The sequence below is a fragment of the Acomys russatus genome, chromosome 12, assembly GCF_903995435.1.
Source record: "Acomys russatus chromosome 12, mAcoRus1.1, whole genome shotgun sequence".
In the NCBI taxonomy this organism is placed as follows: domain Eukaryota; kingdom Metazoa; phylum Chordata; class Mammalia; order Rodentia; family Muridae; genus Acomys; species Acomys russatus.
This window is the reverse complement of record NC_067148.1, coordinates 47069890-47084691: the sequence shown is the minus strand read 5'-3', so window position 1 is coordinate 47084691 and position 14802 is coordinate 47069890. Positions and strand designations below refer to the sequence as shown.

Below are 14802 nucleotides of genomic sequence, written 5' to 3'. Positions count from 1 at the left end.
GAAACCCACAAGAAGAGCATCGTGATGGATGGATCAGGGCCCAGGGCTGTCTGCTCAAGGTACTGCACTAACCAAGGACAATACAAGTAGTAAAGATCAAACCCCTACTCTGATCTAGCCAATGGTCAGCACATTCTGCACAGTGTGTGGACAGTGGGTACTGACTCTGACATGAACTCTGGTGCCCCTTATTTGACCACTTCCCCTTGATGTAGAAGCCTGGTGGCACTGAGAGAAAGAGTAGGAAGGCTACCGAGATGAGACTTGATAGGCTTTGACCATATAGTGGGGAGGAGGCCTCCTTCTGTCACAGACCTAGGGGAGGGGAATAGGGTGAAAGAGGGAGAGAAGAACGGGAGGAGACAAGCGAAGGGATAAAAATTTAGTTGTTATCTGAATTAATTAATAAAAGAAATGAAAAAAGTAACGTAAGTGATGGCCCACGATGGCGAAGATGGAGAACAAGTGGAACACTTCTGCTTTGCTAGTGGGACTGCAACCTTGTAGAGTCACAATGGAAATCCTTAGGGCAGTTGCTCAGAAAATTGGGAATAAACCTACCTCAGGACCCTGGTATACCTCTCTTTTGCACATAACCAAAGGATGTCCCATCCTACCACACAAATTTTGTTCAACTATGTTTTTTGTAGCTTTATGCGTAATAGCTAAAAATGGCAACAAGCCTATATGTCCCTTAGTACAAAAAACAATATGTGGTACATTTACAGAATGAATATTACTCAGTTGTCTAAAAGTGGCATCATTAAATTTCCTGTGAAATGGCTGGAACTAAACACATAACAAAACAAAACAATCAAACAAAAAAAGAGTCTTAGGTGAGGAAACCCATATCAGAAAGATAAATATGGTAAGTACATTATATGGCTGACCAAGATTCACACTTATGATAAAATTTAATTTAATAAGTTAGACATGGAAGTGTCTAACAACAAGAACAAATAACAGTTTTGTATTGCAGTTAGATGTCTCCCATATTTTAAAGACCTAAATACTATTTTACCATATAACATTTTAGAAGAATGATTTATAAATGACTTAAATCTTTTTATACTAATGCTTGTTAAAAATCTTATGATACAAAATCATAAATCCTGTTAACCATGTTGAAACAATGTCTAAGACTATATCCTATTTACTGCCCTATTTCCTTCACAAAACTCCAGGAGACAGAGGAAAAGAAACAGGATTTTAGGTACCTTGATTCACAACATTGTTCCAGTTAAAAGGTAGAAACTGAAGATGCATGTGCAACTATGAAATGTGCACCCCGGGTCTGAGGACGTAATTTAATAAGTGAGGCACCAAGAAAGGGACCTGGGTTTGATAACCTGCACCCACATAAAACTCCTGGCATGGTGATATGTTTGTAAGCCCATGGCTGAAAAGACAGACGTGTGTGGATGCTTGCGGTGCGTGGGGCTAGGAACTCTAGTCTACCTGGTAGAGCTCTAAGTCTGTAAAGACTGCCTCAAAAATGAAGGTGGACTGCTTCTGAGGAATGACATCAGAGATTGTCCTATAATCACTACTCCATTTTCACATTTTGAAATTGAATACTTTTCCATTTTCAAGTATCAAATACTCTTATTCATTCTTGGGTGTCCTTCCTCTATGCATACCTATACAATATATCAAAACATGCGTGCACACATAATAAAAAAGAGAACCGAACAAATTTAGGCAACTGGTAGAGTAGGAACTTGCTCTCATGACAGTACTAGGAGTAAGAAAAAGTGAATTGTGGCTACAGATGGGGAAATAAGAACTTTCATGTTGGTACCATTGAGATGTTGTAATTAGAGGTTTTAGCATATTCAATTCAGTTAAGTCATTATTTTCCCAATAATATAAGTTCTCTGTTGCTCAATTTTTCTAGAATATCAGCTATGTTCTGGATGAAAGCCTCAGACATATGGTAAGATTTGGTGCCACACACACACACACACACACACACACACACACACACACACACGAAGAATGGGCATGTAGCTCAGTGGTAGAATGACTGGATTCAACTTCTCATTTTAAAAAGTCATTCGTATCTGAGATAAGGTTCAGCAGAAATAGAGAAATATCTGAAAAATACAGTGTGGCCATTTTGAATCCAGTAGAAGGCGCATTTGAAGGAAAGATACCTCACAGCATAGTACCAGGCAACTCTAAAGCTTGTGAAAGATTGTGTTCAAAGTTCAGAGATGGATATTGAAAGGGAATTTGAGAAACATAAAGTAAGATTTCTTTCCATGTTGCTAAAATTAGATCTGAGAAAAATATGACAGCAATATCTTAGAAAGTTAGGAGTAAAGTCTTCTCACTATCTATATATTGAGCACGGAGAGAAAGAAGCATAATAAAATTTACCTTTTCATCACTTAAGAATTTCATAGCTTTGCAGCCTGCAAAGCATGGAGAGAAATATTCAGTCTCATCTCTTCCACATACAGCAATATGGATGGAATTTAAGCACTCACATTTTACATTGCATGGAGCTGTGAGGTTTCCAATCTTACCTGTGCTGTGAATTTGATATTAAACACAATTATAATACTGGCTTAAATAGTTTTTAAAAAATCTATTTATTTATTATTATCTATATGGTGCTCTGCCTGCACATACATTCACAGGCCAGAAGAGAGTGTCAGATCACATTATAGAGGGTTGTGAGCCACCATGTGGTTGCTGAGAATTGAACTCAGGACCTCTGGAAGTGCAGTCTGTGCTCTTAGCCTCTAAGCCATTACTCCAGCCTCCACTTAAATTGTTAATGCATTATGCATCAAGGTATCCATATGATCCATATATATACTTATTGAAATAATTTCTTTTTCACATATTTACTAATGTATAAAAACATAACAAATGCATCTTTAAGAATGCACCATTGATAATCCTGGAGAGAGAGCTTAAGAGCACTCACTACCTGTTCTTCTAGAGGAACAAAGTTTCATTTCCAACATCTCCATAGCAGCTCACAGCCATCTATAACTCCAATTGCAGAGGATACCATGCCCTATTGTATCTCTGGGTACCAGGCATGCATGTGGTACATAAACATACATGCATGTCAATACTCAAACATGTAAACTAAAAATTCTTTTAAAATATACCATTTGGGAAGGGGTTTAAAGTTTACCTCCTGTATTGTCCTTGGTTGGAGCCTTAGTTTGAGCGGGACCCCTGGGCCCAAATCTGCCTATCATATTGTTCTACTTGTAGATTTCTAGGACCCTCTGGATCCTTTTATTTTGCTGTTCTCCCATGCGTCTCTCATTTAGAGTCCCAATAGGATGCCTTCCCCTCTGTGCCAGTTTCCTGGTAAGTGAAGGCTTTTCGTGGGACATGCCCCTTGGGGCTAGTATGCAGATATAAGTGAGTATATACCATTTGATTCTTTCTGCTTCTGGGTTTAACTCACTCATTATGATCATTTTCTAGCTCAATCCATTATCCACAAATTTCGGGAATTCCTTGTTTTTAATAGCTGAGTAGTATTCCATAGTGTATATGTACCACAGTTTCTTTATCCACTCTTCTACTGAGGGACACTTAGATCTAGCCAATGGTCAGAATATTCTCCACAGTTGAGTGGAGAGTGTGATACGACTTTCTCATGTACTCTGGTGCCTCACATTTGACCATGTCCCCTGGAGGGGGAGACCTGGTGGCACTCAGAGGATGGACAGCAAGTAGCCAAGAAGAGACTTGATACCCTATGAGAATATATAGGGGGAGGTAATCCCCCTCAGGAACAGTCATAGGGGAGGGGAATAATGGGAAAATGGGGGTGGGGGGGGAGGAATGGGAGGATACAAGGGATGGGATAAACATTGAGATGTAACAAGAATAAATTAATAAAAAAAAATAAAATTAAAAAAAAATAAATAAAATATACCATTTGGATCAATTTTATGCTATAATAAAATTTGCACGAGTCATTTTTTTAAAATATCATAAACTCTTACAGTAGGATGTCACTCCCCCACTTCAAAGACTTCCTTTACATCTTTGTAGATCCTCTCATTATTGACAATCTATGACATTTTATAAAAAATAATCACATGGTACTAAACAAATGGTCTCTTTTTTTTTTTTTTTTGCTTTATACACATTTTTCATGATTCTTGGGTAATAAAAGTAGAATACTAAATTGTGTGTAAGTTTTTCCTTTCTCTTTTTCTGTTTTTTAGTAACAGGGTTTCTTTGTGTACGGTAGGCTGGCCTAAGATGTCTTTGTACAGCAGGCTGGCCTCAAATTCAGAGATCTTCCAGCCCTGCCTCCTTGAATGCTAGAACTAAAGACATGTGCCTCTATGCCAGGATTGTATGTTTTTAATGTAAGTAGTATTATTTTATGTGTATGCAAAATTTGATGGAATGTATGTATGTATTCTGCATGAGTGTAAGATCCATGGAAATGAAAGGAAGTCACTGGATTGCTGTGGACTAGAGCTTTGTTCAGTTATGAGCACCCCAACCAAACCTAGGCTCTCTGGAAGGAGAAGACCTTTTAAACACTGAGCCACCTCTCTAGTTATCTTTTTTTTTTTTTTTTTGCTTTTTTTTCCCAGAAGCCTGTTAGTTTTCCAAAGTGGCTTATTGTTAGGAACATAAAAGTTCTTGTGATCCCAAGTCACCAGGGAAACCAGAAACATTACACACACAGATTTTTCACTCAAAGGACTTGGCACAGTGCCTGTATGTACTTCGATTCAGTAATCTGTGGTTTGGAAGTGATGACCATACTGGTGGTCTATATTACTTGTTGGGTAGGCCATATTAAGTGCTCACAGACATGCCCCCAAGGTAATCCAAATGGTCCTTACATCACCTGTACATCACTGGCATCCCAGAGCTCCCACAACCAGGAGCAGAAGTGGCTAGTTGCCTATACAGTCTCTACACTGTACATATGACCATAACCACCCCAGATTCTGCCTTAGATCCTTAAGCTAAAACTGGCAGCCTGTGTCTATAACCTATCTTCTTGGAACATGATTTGAGCCTCAAAATAATTTAGCTTCTCTGTGCAATGGAAATTGTATTACATCAGGAAATATTCCTCCAAGTGTACTGTGTTTAAATATGCTGACATTAAGCTGCTTGGCATCAACCTCCCTAAAGTTTGAAACAAGTTTTCATTCTCACTTCTTAGCAGTTCATTTTACTACCTGCTGTGACACCTACAAGGACCCTTTCAACTGGTGCCAAAACTTGGGGTACATGACTCTCTGAAAAAATTCAAGGGAATTTTTCTTTAAGTACATATTAGGATTTCAGAGTAATCCAGGTTCTCACAGAAAATGACTCTTGACTCTTAAAAGAGCAGTAGTAACATGAGATCTTCTCAGTACTTGTGACAAATAATTATGTACAATCATTGAGATGTTTATTAAGATCAGGAAAAAATAATCAGAACTATAGCAAGTATGAAGAAAGCAGATACAAGTGTGATAAAAATCCCTGTCAATTACTTTTTGAAATGGAGAGGAGAGAAAGTATGAGGGGAAGAAGGTGAGAAGAGAGGAGAGTGGGCAGGGGAAGAAGAGGAGAAGGAAGAGGAGGAGGAGGAAGAGGAGGAAGGCTTTCTGTCAGAACACATCTTGGCATGGTAGACAGAATGGTTCTGGGCTCACGTTCTGTAAGATCTGACCTGAACTCAGAGCTCTCCCTCTGCTGTCTGCCTCCTGTCAGCACTTGCTATGCAGAACCCACTAGTGCAGAGCAGCAACACATGAGATCCAAAGAATGAGAGGTGGATATCTACCACCTGCAACATGAGCTTAGATTTTTGTTTGTTTGTTTTCCTCTCATACCAGGAAAATCTGTGTATCAAAAGTCTCCTCATGTAAGACAAACAAAAAAATCCAGTCCTAGGGATATAATTGTAAGTAGGACATGAAACACTTAAGCAGTATATAGGAACTTGAACTGTTCTGCACATTTCTTTGTAACAGTGTAGTCTACATAGTGAATTCCAAGGACATCCAGGTATACGTAGTGACATCTTTTCTTAAAACCCCAAAAGAACAGAAAAAGAAGTCATTGAAGAGGAGGGTTTCCATTGATGCAATATGGCAGCACTGATTATGCACAGTATCTGATCAGCAGGAGAGCAGTGATTGTAGAACAAGTGACAGGTCTTGCTGTGGATCTCAAAACACCAGTGCCTGTGTTTCCCAGGAAATAAGAAAGCCCACAGTGAGGCAAAAAGGGGGTTCAACTTTAGGGTGCCTAGCTAATCCTCAGAACAAATCCCAGGGTTCCCCCTGAGCATGATTTCTATCTCTGGTCACCTACTTATGCTCACCATCTCATGGATTCCTCCAGGTATCAAAATCATGAGATTCCAACCTTGGTCCTTTTGGTGCCTGGGATCCAAAGAAACAGCCTCAGCTGTACCTCTAAAACTCAACTTGTCTCCATAAGAAGACAACTTGATAGAACTAGAAGTGATCATCCTGAGAAAGGTAACCCAGACCCAAAAGACACACATGGCATATACTCACTTTTCAGTAGATATTAGCCCAACATATGTGTCGCCTGGGAAACTTCAACTAACGGGAGATTGGGACAGATACCGAGACTCACATCGATACTCTGAGTTAAACGCTGTGAGTTATATGCAAGAGTTAGGGAATGGAGGGTTGATGGGATGTTTCTGGAGCTCCACAAGGAGACTATCAAGCCTGGAGGGTCCTGACCCAGGTGGTCCTGAACAAAGTGATTCATCAACCAAGGACATTGCAAGCAGAGACCCTAGGCCTCCTGCTCAGATGTAACCAATGGACAGCTCATTTTCCATATGGAGAGCCGATGGAAAAGCAGTGGGGTGGAGTGGGTTTCTGCCACCCACAGGAACTCAGGTTCCCATGATTTGATCAATGACTCTTAGTGGAGGACCCTGAGAGAAAACAGAGGGAGAGGATGCAGGCTAGCTAGAGGAGACCTGATAGGCTGTTGTTAGATTGTGGGGAAGAGGACCCAACCTGTCAGTGGTCTAGGGCAGAGAAATATGGCAGGAGCGAGCATGAAAACAGGAAGGGAAGTACAAGGTGATTACAATCAAGATGAAACCTGAATAAATGATAATAAAAAATAAAAACAAATGCAGGAAAATACAAACAGGTAAAGGAAATCAATAAATGGTTCAAGATCTGAGGACAGAAACAGAAACAATAAATAAAGCAAATTGAAGAAATTCTGGAGATATAGAAATTAGGGAAGAAAACAGGAACTTCAGAGGTAAGCAAGGAAAAGAATGCACGAGAGGGAGGAAAGAGTCTCAAGTGTTGAAGATACACTCGCAGTAGATACACTTACACAATCCATCATCAATGAAAATGTTAAAACTGAAAAATACCTGACACAAAATTTCCAAGATAGCAAGGACAACTTAAAAAGACAAAACATAGCAATAATACTTATAGAAGAATGAAGATTCGCAGTTCCAAGGATCAGAAAGTATGTACACCAAAATCATAGAAGAAAATTTCCACAACCTAAAGAGAAAGATGATTATAAACATACAAGAGGCTTACATAACACAAAATAGATTAGAACAGAAGGGAAAATCTTCCTGTCACATGATAATCAAAACGCTAAATTTATAGAACAAGGAAAAATATTAAAAGTTGCAGGATAAAAACCCAGGCAATGTATAATGGCAAACCTATCAGAATCACACCTGTCTTCTCAGTAGAGTCCAGAAAAGTCAGAAGGGCCTGGGCAAACTTTCAGAGACCACATACGAACCCAGATTACTATACCCAGCCTTTCATTCACCACAGATGGATAACACAAGATATTCCAAAAATGAACCAAATTAAACAAATCTTTATATAAACACAGCCCTACAGATGATACTAGCAGGGAAACTCCCACCTAAGGAGCTTAATTACATCCCCAAATCACAGGCTATAAATAACTTCACTACAGCAATAGCAAAGGAGATAAGCACACAAAGATACTACCACAACCAATATCAAAATAACAGTCACTGGTCATTAATATCAATGGACTCAACTCTCCAGTAGAAAGACAGGCTAACAAAATGGCTACATAAACAGGACTCATAATTCTGCTGCATACGAGAAAGACACCTCAGCAACAAAGATTGAAATGACCCCAGAGTAATGGGATGGAAAAAGGTCTTCCAAGAAAAGGGAGTGAACCAGCAAGCTGGAGTGTCGAAATCTGTAATAAAGTAGACTTGCAACAAAAGTTAATCAAAAGAGATAAAGAAGGACACTTCATACTCATCAAAGGAAAATTCCACCAAGATGACATCTCATATATGAACATCTGTGCCCCACATACAAGGGCACCCACAGCTGTAAAAGAAACATTAGTAAAGTTTAAAGCCCACATCGATCCCCACACATTAATAGTGGGAAGCTTCAACAGCCCATTCTTACCAAAGGACAGGTCAAAAAACAGAAACTGGACAGAGACATAATGACACTAATAGATGTCATGGATCAAATTATCTTAATAGACATCTACAGAAGCTTTTACTCAATCAGAAAAGTATATACTTTCTTCTCAGCACCACATGGAACCTTCTCCAAAATTGACCTTATACTTGGTCACAAAGCAATCCTCAATAGACACAAGGAGATTGAAATAAATTTTGCATCTCATCAGACCACTGTAGACTAAAGCTGGACCTTAACTACAACCAAAATAACAAAAATTCTACACACTCCTGGAAACTGAACAACTCTGTGTTCATCGTCAACTGGGTCAGAAAATAAAGAACTTAAAGACTTCTTAAAATTCAGAGAAAATGAAGGCACAACATATCCAAACTTAAAGAACACAATGAAAACAGTGCTAAGAAGAAAGTTCATAGCACTAAGTGCCTTCCTAAAGAAATTGGAGACATTTCATATAAACAACTCAAGAGCACACCTAAAAGGCCTAGGGAAAAAGGAAGCAGATATACCAAAGAGGACTAGATGGCTGGAAATATCCAAACACATGGCTGAATTCAGTAAATTAGAAACAAAGAACAATTCAAAGAATCAACAAAAGCAAAAGCTGGTTCCTTGAGGAAATCAACAAGACAAACCCTAATCTGAACTAACTAAAAGGAAGAGAAACACTATCCAAATTAACAAAGTCAGAAGTGATAAAGGAGCCATAACAACAGAAACTGAGGAAATCCAAAGAATCAGTAGGTCTTATTTCAAAGGACTATACACCATAAAATTTGAAAATCCAAATGAAACAGACAATTTTCTTGATAGATTTCACTTACCAAACTTTAATCCAGATCTGGTAAACAAATTGAATTGTCCTATGTCCCGTAAGGAAATAGAAGTAGGTATCAAACCATTGACCCTTCCCCTCACCAACCTGTCAGCATATTAAGTCCCACTGGGACTAAGCTCATTCTCTTTCACTGGTTTGCTATATGCCATCCCATTGTAGTTAAAAGTTCTATTATTCTGTTCTATCATTTCACTTGGTGCATCCTTTTGTTTTCAGTTGCATTAAATTGTAAAATACTTAACACTAACCCGTGCCAAGCTCTTTGAGATTTTACATATAATTAAAAATGTCCATGTGCACGCTCAGAGATACTTTAAGTCTCTTCTTTTATGTCATTAAGAATGCTGCCAGATACCCATGATATGCTTTTGTCCTTGCTCTGCTTCCTGATCCGCCAAGAGATGAATAAGCCACACCACAAGCCTCTACTGCCTTGGATCACTGCCCCAGATGCCATGCCGTCCCCTCAGGGTAGTCTATGCTTTCTAATACTGTGAGCTAAAATGTACCTTCCTCCCATGATAAGCAAGAATGCAATTGAGGATGATGAAGAGAGAGAGACAAATATTACATGTTTTGTCTTATATGCAAACCTATATTATACACATTATGTACACAATACTCACATATTACATATGTATCTAATATATGTAACACCCATACTTTATAATATATTACATGTATCATATATACGTATAAGTGGCATAAAACACAGGAGTACAAAAATGAAGGAAATAGAGACCAATGGAAAGGTAAGTGAGGGACAAGAGGGAAGAGAAAGTAATAGGAGACAGAAACATAAAGAAAATATAAAAGATGTGTATACTGTAACATAACAAAATGCATTATTTAATTGCTAATAAAAATAATTCACTTAAAAAAAGAATGCAGAAATATCATTCCAAGAACAGAAGTTGAAATCACATTATACATATTTTAGTACCAACTCATACTTGCCACAGACCCTAACACAAAGTTCTAGTTTTAATTATAAATCATTTATGAACACATGATAAATAAATATATCTCTATGAGATATGTACTTTTAATGTAAAAACGAGAATTATACTTGAAACTTCATTTGCATGTTTAATAATTACAAAGATTAAATAAATATATACAGTTCCTGGATTATTGGTCTGGAAAACATTTCTTCAGTTATGATTAAAAATATATGAACATATTTACCCATCATAAGCAGTATTGATTCCGGCAGATTTCACTGTTTCACATGATACAAAAAAGATTAACAGAAAAAGCACACTTGATAAAATTTGTGCTAGTATTGTAAATTTCACTTTATTCTTCCATGACATTTCCAGTTTGTCTATAATCACACCTCCCACATAACGAGAAGTAACAAGTCCAAGAAAGATAAGATATCCTGAGAAAAAGAAAATAAAACACTGTAATTTTAATCAGTTGAAAGTACAGAAAAAGTACACAGAGATGTCGTTCCTTCTGCTCATGGACAGATTTTTAAACAAGCAAACAAATAGGAAATTCTAGAAGATGTGGTATTTGAATAAATCTGGACTTTATGATATATCTAATCTTGTGCATTGGGATGGAGACATTGGATTCTGGTAGTGATTGTGATGTTTTCTCCTATATACTCAGTATCTATTATAGTCCATGCCATATAGAAATTATGAGTTTTCCTATTGGGAGATGTTATTAGCTAGGCATTTGAATGTATGGCCTATTTCAACAAATTTAATTGGAAGAGCAGAGCTTATCAAAACATTCTATGAACAAGATTGGATGAACCAACTCACTGTGATCCTTTATATATGGACAATATGAACATTTTTGCAACAATGGGAGACTCTAGAGTACCCATTATCATGTATTGATTTTTTCTACATAAGCATAAATATATAGAAAGAGAAAATAACAAGAATCATATGAGCTGGGAAAAAAGTAAAAGATGATTAGTACAAAAATAGAGAACAATATAACACAGTTAAATTATACAGTAGTACAATTCAGTCAGCTCCAAATATAGACCCCCATGTGTAAATGAAATGGATAGACAACAAAATGCCAATGACAACACAAGATCAATCATGCCATAAGAAATACATACAAATGAATGTTCCATAGAAATGGAAAAAGTGAAAGAAAAGAAGCAACAAAGGTGATGCTTGAAAAAGAAGAACAAACAAAGCTGGATAATGAAACGTATAATTGATAAAATAAAAATTAAAGTTCAGGTCCAAGGTGGTGTTATAGGGACACTCAACAATAGTTTTCTCTTCCATGGAGTGGAAACAGAAACTAGACTTGGAATCTGTCATGGAGGGAAGAGTGGGTGAAACTAGAAGTTGTCTACACAGAAAATAGAACCTGGCACATTCTATGGACTAGGATGAATAAGCAGGCAAGGTGAGCAAATGCTCTGTACTCTCCTGGGATACAAACTTCAATAGGGAAGTGGACTTCCTACGCAGTAAAGTAACAGTGGAAGCCAAGACATGGCACTGAAGGCTGCATCCGGCAGACAAGAAGCCTAAATGAATACCTGGCCTGGAGTTCAAAAGCAAGCAAGCATCAGAAAAGAAATTAGGAGGAAGCTCAGTGAAAACTCAGTTATAGAGCTGCATAGAGGAAGGTTCTGTTGTCAGGGACTCAGGCACTCTGACAATGGATATCCTGGCATAGTCTCAGACTGCTCAGCAGAGTCTCAGATGTCTCATGGACTCCTTAGTGCATCAGCTAAATGAACACCATCCTCAGGCAGTGAGACAGTATGCCTTGGGTGCATGTCTCTGACACACCATATGGATAGCTGTATGCTCAGACATTCCAGGCATGTGCCGTGTCTTGGATGTTCTTTTGCGCCCAGGTAGCAAAACCTGAAACTCTTCAGAGCTAATGTATATCCATTCACTGTGGTCCCCAGTGTGCCCAACTTTAGTGTTCAACACGAAGAGCTTGCTGTATCTCCAAAACTGTCTATATATACATTGTATAGAATAAAACATCCTAACTGAAGATACCTAAAGTAGCCTACATTCCTCTTATGCTCATGGAGTAAGCATGCACTATTTCAATATCCATGTGCATAGCATTGTAATTCTAAAATATTCCAGTAGTACACATCTTAGTGCATCCACTTTGTTTTTAGATGTTAGACATGGCATGGTCCACTAGTTTGTTGACAACTGAGAAGTATTTGGAAATACATTCTACTATTCTCACCCTATTCATTGTGAATGTATACTCTAGAAAATCCACAGATCCAATAAGGAAAATGTTTTAACTTATTTTTTCCTCTATATACCTACATTTTAATATTGTATTTTGTTATTTTTCTTTTATCTTGGATTCAATTGAGTTTTTCTCTTTTTCTTTTCATGTTTTTCTTTTTCTTATTTTTATCTTCTTACTTTTATTTTTATTTTTTAAATGCTGAGGATTTATTATGTATGCTGGCTAAGTGTTTCTCATTGAGTAACAGCTCGAGCCAGTCAATTTTCTTTTCATTTATCTATTTTTTTTTTAAATATTACTTTTCCCGACTGGAGAGACGGCTCAGCGGTTAAGAGCACCGTCTGATCTGCCAAAGGTCCTGAGTTCAATTCCCAGCAGCCACATGGTGGCTTACAACCATCTGTAATGAGATCCGGTGCCTTCTTGTGGTGGGCAGGCACACATGTGGGCAGAATATTGTATAAATAATAAATAAAAATTTGTTAAGAATATTACTTTTCTTCTTTTCCTCTCTCTATTCCATCTCACAGGAACTGGGATCATCTTTAGGGCCTGGTGTATAATCAACACTATGATTTGGATTTAGATTCAGTCACAGCACAGTTTTGCTCAAACCTAGTGGAGACTTCTGCATAATGAAATGAGGCAGGCCTACAATCACACCTATTCACCAGTACAGCTGGGGAAGTGTGTCTCCAATTAAGTTCAGGGAAATTATCCATACCATAGCAATAGAGAGGAAAATATAACAGTGCTGAAGGCCACATCTATATCAACATTCTACAATTGCCAAAAAAGCAGCAGAACAGACTGTATTTGACTGATAACAAAGGTGATGAAGTGTCACACAGTAAAAGCTACAATATCTATTGCTAATATTTAAAATAATATATGTTCAGTCATGCCATAGACATTTCAACACAAATGCAGCAGCCAACATAAGAATCATTTTCAAATAGCAGAGTTACTATCAACAATGTCTTTAGAGGTCCATGATTCCTAACAATGCTATCACTCCAGTTGGAGTCACCATTGAGTATTCACACCACAACTTATGATGCCTACACATCTGTTCGCAGTACCAGAATTGGTTCTCTCTTTCAAGACTTACAGAAGTGCTGATTTACTCAGAAGCTGACATGAGAGTCTTTGTTCTCAAAATGTATTAAAAATACTAATAAAGACATTGATTGCATTAGAGAGTACATTTGAAAATAAATAAAAAACCTTATGCAAAAAACTACTTATGCCAAATCACACTGGCAGAAAAATTCAATGTCTCATGAGACCACCATATAAAACTAGAGTTGTCCATGTATACTCAGGTGGAAATATCAATAAAAAAGTATAAAAGGAGCAACATACAATGGATGAACAGTGGGAGTATATATTACTTTTGGTTTCTAGTGCTGTGAGGAGACACCATGACCACAACTCTTTTAAAAGAAAACAGCCTCTTTGAGGCTGGCTTACAGTTTCAGAGAATTAGTCCATTATCCTCAAGGAAGGAAATGCAGTGGTATGCAGGAAGAACCTAATACTATTGTTCAGCTAGATGGATACACTAAGTCAAGAACTAATGATTTATTATTATACCATAGATTAATGTATCTCACAATAGTCATTGAAGAGTTTTCTATCTACAGTAGCTGGTGACTAACAGAGGCCCACAATGGCCAACATCCAGAGAAAGAAACTAAAGAACAGTCAGCTCTGAATAGAACATGTACACTGCAGCCCTCTTCCCAAAGCTCAGGGATCAATGTGGAAGAGAAGACAGAAAGAGTGTAAGAATGCAAAGACACTGGGTAGCCACAAGAAACAGTATCTTATGAATAGACCAAGGCAGAGGCACATATGAATGCACAGTAGTTGCAGTAATAAAAAAAAATCTCTGTAAGCCCAAGTGAGACATATTTTAGCCAGAAAATATGAGTTAGGCAAGAAATCTAAGCCCTAGCCATGGAGCTGTTGGCAACTGTTAGCTGCTTTGTGTGGGAAAGTAAAAGGCTACCTTAAGGTATCACTAGTTTTCGCTTAAGAATCTACTGAGGTTCAGCCAACTCAGATGACTTCCTTGACCTTTAGATCTTTGTGATTTGTGGTTTTGTGAACCTAATATTATGAGGAACAGAGAAAGTCTCTTCTTGGATTCTTCCTAAGAAAACTACAGCCGAAGACAAAAATACAATACTAACTTACTATTGGACAATCGACAAAATCAAAGCTTTGGCATAGAAGCCTGAAAACTCTGCAGATGGATAGTCTGATTTGAGGATATATTACACGAGT

General features: G+C 37.7%; 1 protein-coding gene across 1 annotated transcript in view; it reads right to left on the bottom strand.

Annotated features, from left to right (window-relative positions):
* The window catches only part of LOC127196098 (solute carrier organic anion transporter family member 6C1-like), a 111200-nt gene that overhangs the window by 56698 nt on the left and 39700 nt on the right, over positions 1 to 14802 (bottom strand). Inside the window, exons 10-11 of the mRNA XM_051153681.1 lie at positions 10483 to 10678; positions 2383 to 2536 (exon numbers count right to left, since the gene is read on the bottom strand). Of these exons, the coding sequence (XP_051009638.1) occupies positions 2383 to 2536; positions 10483 to 10678 (350 nt within the window). The remainder of the gene's footprint in view (positions 1 to 2382; positions 2537 to 10482; positions 10679 to 14802) is intronic.